General features: G+C 40.8%; 3 protein-coding genes across 3 annotated transcripts; 1 reads left to right on the top strand and 2 right to left on the bottom strand.

Annotated features, from left to right (window-relative positions):
* The first annotated feature begins 966 nt into the window (after positions 1 to 966).
* LOC114294113 (uncharacterized) lies at positions 967 to 6,135 on the top strand. Its single transcript, XM_082913429.1, has 9 exons — positions 967 to 1,109; positions 2,149 to 2,945; positions 3,046 to 3,180; positions 3,273 to 4,582; positions 4,678 to 4,768; positions 4,997 to 5,098; positions 5,195 to 5,413; positions 5,527 to 5,654; positions 5,740 to 6,135. The coding sequence occupies exons 1-9, from the start codon at positions 1,100 to 1,102 to the stop codon at positions 5,900 to 5,902; spliced, it is 2,955 nt and encodes a 984-aa protein (XP_082769555.1). The 5' UTR covers positions 967 to 1,099; the 3' UTR covers positions 5,903 to 6,135.
* An 872-nt stretch (positions 6,136 to 7,007) lies between these two features.
* On the bottom strand, positions 7,008 to 10,875 carry LOC114271805 (uncharacterized). Its single transcript, XM_082917032.1, has 3 exons — positions 9,944 to 10,875; positions 8,626 to 9,732; positions 7,008 to 8,338 (listed from the first exon to the last, which is right to left on the bottom strand). Exons 2-3 carry the CDS (start codon positions 9,728 to 9,730, stop codon positions 7,938 to 7,940), a joined length of 1,506 nt encoding a protein of 501 aa, XP_082773158.1. The 5' UTR covers positions 9,731 to 9,732; positions 9,944 to 10,875; the 3' UTR covers positions 7,008 to 7,937.
* Positions 7,153 to 7,797, bottom strand: LOC114294107 (uncharacterized). Its single transcript, XM_028238224.2, has one exon. It carries the CDS (start codon positions 7,795 to 7,797, stop codon positions 7,153 to 7,155), a length of 645 nt encoding a protein of 214 aa, XP_028094025.2.
* Positions 10,876 to 11,132: the final 257 nt, after the last annotated feature.

The raw sequence follows: 11,132 nt of genomic DNA, 5'->3' as shown, positions 1-11,132 counted from the left end.
TCTTTTCTTGTCTAGTGTATGTGACTAACTTGAATTTTAGTTTTGCAAGAAAGCAGAGGTGCCGCCGCCGCCGGCAATAGCGGTGGTGGCTTGTTAGGGTTAGAGTTTGGAGGATGAAGATGGTAAGGGTATTTTTGGTATGGTAGGATGTGTATTGAGTGAAAGTTTATAATTTAAATTTACTTAGAGTGTGTATTGAGAAAAGATGTAGAAAAAGAGGAAGTAGCGTGTGAAAATAGAATTTTCCCTAATCTCCTCACTAGTTTTAAAACCCAACCCTTGGAAGCCTTTGCTAATCCCTTCCTCCAAGGCTTATATGTCAGCTTCTCAATTTTGCAAACAAACACCATTATAGTGGGTCACACATCTATCCTAGTCCAATTCCCTCTTCTATCATCCAAAACAAACAGACTCACATACTCTTTCATAGACTTCTACGGGTCCCACTCAAGCACATGATCCGAACTATTTAGCTCGTAAGTCTCGCAATAGAAGTTATCTATTCAAAAAATCAACTCCATCGAACATTTATTGACACATTAACAAATCACATTTTATTTTATAAAATAGATTATTCAAATTTACAATTATATTTGTCATTCATTCTATAAAATAAAAGGGCGACGCACCAATAAATCCCAAATATGTATCTTATGCTCCATTTAGTCCTATCTTTTATCTTATGTTCCAATTAGTCCTAACATAATGTTATTGACAACTAAACCCGCCTCAATGTAATGTTTACACGTTTTAGTAAGGGTAATTAAGTAAACCCCCAATGTCGTAATGACTGGAATGCCCCAAACCTGTCTTCTGTAGAAATTTGTTTCCCTCCAAACAAACCCGTAATCGAAGAGTCGTGTATGGAAGGTTGAACAGTTCTCCGATGTTAATGGCGGCATGTCAGGCATTGCAGTTGCAGAATGTTGCTTGACGATGTGAATTCCAGGTCAACAGAATAGCATTTTGTGTTTTACCGTAATCCCCATCAAATACGAAAACCCCTTCGCTGTTGATACATCAAACCCTGCGGTGTAGTTGCTTGTGACACTTCTGTGCTTCGAAATAGCGAGCGGAAAGTCCTCGTAGGCGCCCGACAATGGTTCCAGGTACGTTAAGCGCCTCTGTACGTAAACCCTTGATTTCATTTACATTATGAAGTTGTGGTGTTATGGGTGACATATTATGGGAAGTGGTTAATGTTGTGGGATTTGTGAAATACATGAAATTGTTAAAAATGTACGCTGAACTAGTGTTGTTTTTTGGGTGCGATTTTGAGAAATTCATGCGTCTTCTCGGAAAGTAGGTTGTCAATGTTCTTGTCCTGTTAAGTTGGGTGTTTTTTTGTGATTTTGTCGTAATGTTACTGCGTTGAATGTAAATGAAATGGTAATGCAATTTTATTATCAAGTGTGTACTGGGTTTCCCTGAATTTGGTTGGGGGGGGGGATAGGGGGGTTGAGGGGAACATGGTTTACCTATTTGTTTGGTGGTGTATACCATCTTAACATGTGGGGGGGTGTGTATTTTTTTTCTTGGTTTTTTACATCGAAGCAAAGTATAATGTTGTGCAAGAATCATGTCGGTGATGTAATCACAAATTTCAAATCGGGGCCCCTTTTTATTTTTTGTTTACGTTTTGCTGCCCAATGCGTAGTCGTAATCATGTTATGTAGCGTGTTTGATGTTGTGAAAATCATATTGAAGTGGTGACGCATTTGTAATGTTCTTCAATCCATTGACATAATCTACGTAGCGTCACTTTAATTGTTGGATGTTATTGTTGAAATGCATAGCTACAGCTCGTTGCATTTGTACAAAATTTAGTACAGAACAATATAATTAGTTAGTTGGGAAGTGATAGTGGTTAGTACTGCATATAATGCATGCAGTATGTACTTGTGGCCTAGTGCGCGATGAGATGAAAATCAGAGTTTACCTGTGTGATGTTAACGTTTGAGTTCAGATTTTAATTTGATGGCATGACATGGGGCATAAAACTTGGTGTTCTTCTGGTAAATTGCCTGATGCCGGAACATGTGGTGGTGTAAAAGATTCATTTTTTCATGGTAATGCATCATGACATTTTATGTTTTGTGTTGGCAGTTTTAATTTGTTTCTTCTGATTTGAATGTAAAACATGTTCAGGTAGCAGTGGCAGTAGGACTGGTAAACGGAAAATTGGCTTGAGGTCACCACACACATCGACAAGGCAACCCAGTAAACGACAAGCAAAGCTCCCTTTCAAGAAACAGAAAGGGCCGGGTGATCTTGTTCAGAGAGCTGTTGTTGATACGTCGAAATTAATGTACCGTTCAAACATATCCGGGCTGATTAGCACAGTTCTGGAACTCGAATTACGCGATGCCCACGTCAGACAGTTGCAGAGAACGCCATTCTGGCTGATGATTGATGCTATTCGGGCTAACGAGCTGGATCCTAAAATGTTCAAAAAATGTGATGCGACGGTATGTCGGATAATACAAACTTACAACCCTGAAGATGAGAAATTCCACATCGGTGGAGCTAAGTTACCATTGCGCAACAACGACATCAGGTTGATCTTTGGGGTACAATGTGGGAGGGAGAAATTGGATATGACACAGGGTGGGAAAGGGCCGTCTGATTTCATGCAAAGACGCTGCGCAAATGTTACCCGAATTTCCTCAAAACTAATAAAGGACTTGCTGGGAGAAGCCATCTGTGGTCATACGGAGCGTGACGAAGAAGATGTGGCGAAATTGTTGTGTCTTTATGTGTGCGCCAAGTTATTTTTCGCAACAACCGGCGAGCATATAGGTTGGGCATTTGTCCGTGTGATTGACAAACTAGACACGTTGCAGCACTATGACTGGAGTGCAACAATAAGAAACACATTGATTGGGTCACTAAATGAGATGCACAATAAGCCAGAGAAGGTCACTGGTTGCGTAGTAGCATTGCTGGTACTTATGTTTTTTCCTTATTTGGTGGTTCAAATTCAGCGGTAAAACATATAACCCATTTCAGTGTTAATTTAACGGATGTTTCATGGTCTAATTTCAGTTCCTTATTTGTGAGCATTCAAACATCGTCGCTCCGGAACGACCCGACGTGACACCACGTTTTTGTAGATGGAACATTGCAGCCGCTGTGGGGAAACTAAGAGTAATAAATTTGTCGTCAGAAGGTTGCTTTGAGGTATGCAATTAGAACCCTTTTAATTGTTTTGCAAATTTTTCCAATACCAAAACATTGAAATTGTGCTACGTTTTGCTGGTAACTTTCATTAGGTCCAGTGTGGCAAACTTGTTGGGACGATTAATGAATGTCATATTCTGAAGGTGCCTGCTGCTGCTATTGAACCAAAAGAATGTAGTAGAATTAGGGCGGATGTGGAACCGCCTGGAGTGTGCGATGAACGCAGGGCTGTGATTGAGACAGATGATGTTGGCAGCGTGGAGCCGAGCTTCAATTGTTGGCAGCCGGCCAAAAAAACAAAGGGTGACATGAAAATAGAGGGGGCCAATGACGATGACAATAAAAATACTGGAACACCGACCAGCAAGGAAAAAGTAGCTGGGAAGCTGGTGTCACGTGGAGAGGTTTGGCCGGTATTGTTCCCAGATCTTCTGGAACTGTCTAGCACTCCAGACGGTGAAGACGTGGGTGGGGAACAAAGAGGGGTGCGCGATGAGCTGATAACTTGTAAAGCAAGAATTACTGAATTAGAGAGTGAGATCAATATGAAAGATGTACAGATATGTGAACTGGAACAGCGTGTGGAAACACTGGAAAAACTGCTCGGGCGGCATGCTGGTAATTTGTTTGCAAAATTAAATACTGTGATTGTGGATAAGGATGCAGAAATTGCACGGCTCACCAAGCAGGTTGATCGATTGGACAAAAAAGTAAGCAATTTGGAAGATAGTCTTGATGACCTTGAGGTTCACGAGGTCACACAATTAGCTGTGAATGCTGGATCGAATCAGCGAACACCAAGTAATAGTCTGTCAGGCAAAGTGAGTGGGTCTGCCAATGTGACGAGTTGCGAAAGTGCGCAGCGGTCTGCATGTCGTAGAGGCCAACCCGAAGACGTGCGGATCAACGAATTACAACTTGTTGACAATGACCCTGGGATTGAAGATTTGACAGATGACTTTGCAGATGGGATTGTACGTACAACTGTGGCAAGGGGAGAGGGTAGCTGCAGCCCCATAAATGCAGAGACAGTAGCTGATGGCAATGTAAAGGATGGCGCAGCTGTCGTTGTTGTAGAAGGTCATAGTGAACACACAGCAGGTGCAGCAAGTTCAGGGCCGAAAATTACATCACTTGTCAAAAGGGTGAAGAACAAGGCAAGACGGGAATTTAGGTTATCAGACTACGAATATCCCGGCATATTTGGGCGTCCACAGGTAAACACCAATGTCAGACTTGGTAAATCAGTTGAACCCGGGGTGATTTACAGTGTTGAGGACGTCGAGGTGGAGCGTAAAACATGGAATGGATTCGGTCTGAATAGGCGGCACACTGTGTGGAACATGGTGAAGGATGAAGACAGGGAACTACTACAAAGAATGTACACTTTAGAGGGGGACGGGTACGTTGTTCGGATGAAATGTTCTATTGTTTAACATGTACAACTTGTAAAACTATGCTCTATGGTGGTTCTTAATTTTGGTGCACGGTGTGCAGGTTAATAGTGTGGGATGGTGGACACAATGGAATACAAGTCCATTTCACGGACATCAAAGATTTGGTGCAGCAGAACTCCATACACGGCAATGTAAGCTGGTTCCGTGTAACGAATCGTACAGTATTTAGTGATTCTTTAATTATTTTTAAAAAGCATATGCAAATCTGACCGTTGTTTCCTTTGTGAATTGAGTGATGTGGCAGTCGGAAATGGCAAATGAATTTTAAAACACAGTGAAGAATATGTAAATGGAAATGTAAATTTACAAAGTTATTATTACTATTGTGGTGGAGTTGTAATGGGTGACATATGTTGCAGGTAATCGATGCATACGCTGCAATGTTGACTGAAATGCATAAGATGGTATCTGGAAGGGCAGAATATGTTGGGGCATCGTACATTTACACTAGTGTTTGTTCGGTATGTATCTTCAGTTTTATTTGATTCCTTGAAATCTGGAAAATATTTGCATAATGAAACCTGGTACGCCGATGGTGGTTTTGGACAATTGTGCAGGATATGATGAGAAACAGTAGTGCTGTTTCCCGAGCGAAGTATTTGAATGTTCACATGAAGGCTGCACGAGGTTGCAGATACACAGTAATCCCAATCTACAATGCCAACCATTGGACAGTCATGGCGTGCGATTCAGAAAGTGGGAATTGGAAACATTACAACTCGATGCGGCCAAGACGTGGAGTGCGCGATGAGCACTACAATGAGGCTCTAAAAGTGGTAAGTGCTGTTTACAAATTTCAGTTTACAATGTGCATTATGGGCAGATTGCAATGTGGAAAATGTTAATGTTACTGTGGACAAAACTGCACTGACATGTGAAAAATGGACAGAAACAATGGGTGGCTGATCACCACAACAAATTTGTGAAGCCTCGAGTTACACCTACAGCTGTTGGCGCACAGCTGTTTGATGGCAGTTTTGTATCTGTTGTGGATTGCCCACAACAAGTTCCAGAGTCGTAAGAAATGTTCATTTTATTTTGAGCGTACTGTTTTGATGATGTATCACGTCTGTGACATTGACACCGGTGTTTGTTAGTGCAGGTCGGATTGTGGGATTTTCGTGTGCTTCATAATCAGGCAGTACATTCGTGGTGCAGAAGTGAATACTTCGATGGATGGGCTGACCCCAACTGGGCTACGAGCTGCAATGGTGGAAATGTTCTTAAGTGACCCGGGCAGTGGACTCCGTGGGAGGACATTATAACAAGTTGAGAAGACATTTCCCAGTGCGCAAGTTGCAACAACAGCATTAGGATGTTTTTTTCTGTTTTTCCCGTATCGGCGTATATAATGTTTTGTTAGTCTGGAAACACATAAAAGTAGGACGCAAAAACTAGTTTCATATACGTTACTTTTTTGGTAATGCAGAAGTGGCAAACGGTTTAATATTGGGTTAGGATCCAGTATTTTGTGGATATGAATGTTGATATTATTTAGTAAGCTATTCAAATTGTCTCACCTTTTGCATAATAACAGTTTCACAGTGCATTACACTTTTATGTCATGTGAAGTACATTGTTTTTAAATGGCAGATGGGCCTGGGTATGTGAACATGGTGTGATGTATGCAGGAGTTGGGCATGACGAGACTCAGTTTTGTAAACCTGTTTTCCACCACGGGAGTATGCGTGGTTTGATTTATATGGAAGTGAACATGCAACGACTGAGCACGTCAACCACATGGTAAGTATGACACGAGTAAAGATTAATTTCGCATTGCCATCTTAATCAGAATTGTGATGATACCATGCTGAGAATAACATAAAATTACCTTCCTGTTCAATTTATTGTAAGTCATTTGGTAATGGGTACATGTTTTGTGCAATGACAATGGATTGTAAGCAGCCACAGAAACATTAAAAATCCATTGCCGTTCCGGATACAGGTTGGCAGAGTCCACTTTGGGCGAATGTTCTGGTATGATGTGAACAAATTTGTAAACTTAAACGGCACCAATTCCTTATTTCATGTATTCACAGTGTTAATGAAAGCGTCCTTTGAGAATTAAATGGTTGTGTTTCAAATGAGCAGTGTTAGTGTTCAGTAGCGGGGACCCAAAACGTATGTCCTACTAAACAAATTAAACCAATAACATAAAGTGGATGACTGGTTTCCAAATCTGTTATGATGTCCACAGATTTGAAACAAAAACCGGCACCCACTGACTCTTTTCGTGTGTACACAATGTCATTCAAAACAGATTTGAAAAATAACAACCACTGGCTACTTTCATGGCTGCACAGTGTTAAGCAGAACATATTTCACACTAAAATGGTTGGGTCTTAAAGGTGGAGTGTAATTGTTCAAACATGGGAAATGAAATGGTTGATGGATTACGTTAAAATGTATATCCTACAAAACAAATTAAACCAATAACAGAAAGTGAATGACTGATGTAAAAAAAAAAAGGAATTTTTTTAAAAAAACCAAATAACCCAGTTTCTTAACAACCAAATTAAATCATATGGTAGCCCAACTGTAATGGCTCTTTGCATGTCTTCCTATTGTGATTGCCCACTTTTTCGCAACGACCACAACGTATACGTTGCACTACCTCCCCCTTGGACGGAATTCTCTTCCGTTTTGGCCGACCGGGGGGACGCTTGGCCGTCAGCGGAGCTATCAAACATTCAGCTGGGTTAAACAGTGGCCTCCCCACTGTTGGGATGGGGTATATGGTTCCGCTATAAGTAGCTCGAAATGTATCAATGCAAAATGCGGAGTCTATGGCATCGTAGATGTTTCTTCCACTATTACGGAATGCAACCACAGCATGGGAACACGGGAACCCGTTGATCTGCCACTGAAAACAAGAACATGTCAGCTTGCCGACATCAACCAACACCGATGGGTGGGAGTGGACCTCATAGACATCATCATTAGCCTGGCTAACACACCAAGCTCTGCTGTCGTTATACGCTGCCACCAATTTTTTCTCCATTTTCGGAACTAAAACACCGTCCCATTTACTGCATTTAACTCTGCGCTCCGACATCTGCTCCATTATTTGACCCCTTATCATATCGACCAATCTCGTGACGGGGAGATGACGAGCCTGACCAACCCAATTGTTGAAAGATTCCGCAGCATTTGAGCACATCTCCCCATACCGTTGGCCCCTTTTTTAGAAAAAAGAAACCCATTTACAAAGCGTAAATTAAAAAGACCAAAACAAAATATACTGAAAAAAAACACGTGGGAATTTTTAAATATGCCATAACCCGTTGTGCAGGCCATGAATTACCTGAAATACGCATTAGACCAGTGTTTGGGGTGCAGGTCTTTCATAAAATCTTCAATCACAACTGGGTTGGCCTTCTTCAATTCCTCCAATTTCTCATTGAAACAAGCAACAGTGGGCGCATATGCACATTCCCGTAACTTTCGCATCAACCCAATTTTGTGCGATGCATTAACATATTTCATTCGATCCCGCAAGTTCATTTGCAGATGCAACAAACAATATGCATGATGCGCTGAAGGGAAAATAATGGGCATAGAGTGTAATAATCCGACATGGCGGTCAGATATGAAAGTCAATGTTCGCCCACCCCCAACAACTTCTTTCAAATTATGAAGGAACCATTCCCAATTAGCTGAATTCTCGGAATCAACAATAGCAAAGGCTACCGGAAACAATCCTAAGACCAAACATGCAACATAAAAAGTTAGGCATGACAAAACTTATACAACCATCCACGAATAAAAAAGTGCGACACATTTTAAAAATTTTTAAAACGAATAAGCCTGCCACTGTGTGTTACATTCCTATTCAGTTTTATTTGAGGAGACCCTATTTCAATGTTCTCAATTTTTTTTTCCGTTATTGAATGGGAAAGAAACATTTGAAATGTATAAAAATTTGAAGTATCTATTTACTAGTATGTTCAGCAAATAAGCAGTAATAGGTAAAGTAACACACCATTACCTTGATTGGCGTCTTTAGCAGTAGCTGCGAGCAAATTACCTTTAAATCTACCTTTCAAAAACGTTCCATCCAAAAAAAGCATAGGCCGGCAGTGTTTGAACCCATCTATACAAGCGCGAAATGATATGAAATACCTAACAAAGCTCCCGGTTTTTGGGTCAAACTCAAGATTAATGTAACTATTTGGGTTTTTTTGCATAACAGAATTGCTATACCACCTCAGCTGATCAAAGGACGTAGCGTGATCCCCGTACACCTCGCCCCTAGCTTTCTCAACACCCAACCATGCCACCCGGTAGCTAATATCCAAACCATAATCGTTCTTCAAATCAAACACGACATCAGTGGGGCGCGTCAATGGCTTATCACGCAGTCGATCTGCAACAACTGTGGACACCAAATCAGACCCCGTACGAGGGTTCCTAGAAGTACGTATAGCAGCCCCACAAGTATGCACACTATCAAACCTCTTAACACATAACACCCCACTTGACGGTAACATCCTCGCATGAACTGACCACGGACAATCTGTTGAAGCCGCAAACTTACACACTACCGTAATTCGCACGGAGTCATTTTTAACATACTTAAATTGAAATCCACGTTCAACAGCATACTTACACAGAACTTCGCGGAATTCAGTTGCTCCACCATCAAAACATTGTCCCACATGGGTAATACCATGCGCCCATTGCGCCGACAGAAACGTCTTCGATTTGTTCGGACAGTACATTGGTAACAAATCCATCTGGTCATCCACGAACTCATTCCCGCTAACATGCCGTGACATTCCCCCATCGTCCGCGAAATCCAACACGACACGATTACCACCCACACCAACACTACTTTCCTGAATGACGACCTCAATGTGATTTATCCCGAACGACTTAGCAAGGCACAACATGTTTTGAATGTCGTCGTCGCTATCCACCTTAAACTTCTTATATCCGGGAAAATCAAAAAACAAACACACCGCACCTGGTACCAATCCATCGAACTTCCCACAAATTTCATCAACAATCTTCACATACGACGAATCGTGATTCAACCGAATAAGAACATTAACTAAACCATACGAACAAACCAGCAAAATTCCCCCATCCATACCTGCACACATTTTGAAGAACCCATTACGGCTGCAACATACCCATGAAACAACCATAACAGAACAGTATGTGTGCGTTTGTTTGATTAAACACAGCATTGCAGGAAAATTTAAAAAAAACACCAACGACCCATCCCTCCATTGATAAAACCAGCGCACCCATCCCATAGACAGATCAGAGGAAACTTAAAAAATTCTAGAAAAAAAACACACCTTCACCCAGGGGCTTGAACACAGCAATGCCACCGCAGAAAGCCACCAACTTGAAATATCCAATTACAGTGCGAAGAACAGCAATGGTCTCTGGGGAAGATGATGCCGACCAACGGAAACAAAGCTCTCACCGTATTCTGCCTCCATCAAAAACAATGGTGGAATCAATGTAAATGACGGAAAAACAATGGTAATCAAACCGAAATGGTGGACAACAACAATAAAGAATCAGAAACAATGTCAATCAAAATACATAATAATGAAAGAACCAGTTACAGAGTCAGAACGAAAATAACCGTCTATGAGAAATCGCAAAAATGGTGAAAAAAAAATTAACCAATAAAAATCATCCCCACTAAAACATGTTGATTGCAGAAAATCAGTTGTAATGCATCGTAAATGCTACAGAAAAAATGATGGTCTCTGGGGAAGATGATGCCGACCAACGGAAAGAGACCTCTCACGGTATTCTGCCTCCATGAAAGCAATGGTGGAATCAATGTAAATGAAGGAAAACAATGGTAATGAAACCGAAATGGTGAACGACAACAACAAACACGTTGATTGCAGAAAATCAGTTGTAATGCATCGTAAATGCTAGAGAAAAAATGGTGCTCACCGATTTGGGTGTCCCAGAAACATCCCCACAATAAGTTGAACATTACGAAACTCAATTGAATTCACCAACAACTGTTCAAGGAAATATTCAGGTAAAGGGTATTGACGTAAAAATGCAATGGATTAAATCAAACCCCCCAAAATCAGCATATCAAATAGGACTAAATGGAGCATAGGAAAACATTTAGGACTAAATGGTTCAACATTTCAGGAAATAGGATTTATGGGTAAATTTTCCAAAATAAAATGTAATTTATTTCGATATTTATAAATGTCTAAGAAAATTATTTTTTATATAGATGACATTTATTTTACTGAGCAGAGGGTTGGAATAATATGCATGCCGCAGAAGTATGAAAAGGTATATTGGGGAGCTGACCCCCTAGTGGGCCCCATCATATTCAAGACAATTTTATGTGGTTTAATTCTGTGTTGGGCTCATAATGTAAGAACTTAAATAAATGAAATTGCCTAAAGATTGTCTAAGACACAGCATAGATTGCGAAATTTGTGTTCATTTTATTTGAATAAAATCGTGTATACATGATTCTGTGTACAGCCTGTTGTGAGA

This window comes from Camellia sinensis, chromosome 2 (assembly GCF_055761805.1).
Source record: "Camellia sinensis isolate YWXY chromosome 2, ASM5576180v1, whole genome shotgun sequence".
NCBI lineage: Eukaryota > Viridiplantae > Streptophyta > Magnoliopsida > Ericales > Theaceae > Camellia > Camellia sinensis.
Note: the sequence above shows the minus strand (reverse complement) of the source record. Positions and strands in the feature narration are given on the sequence as shown.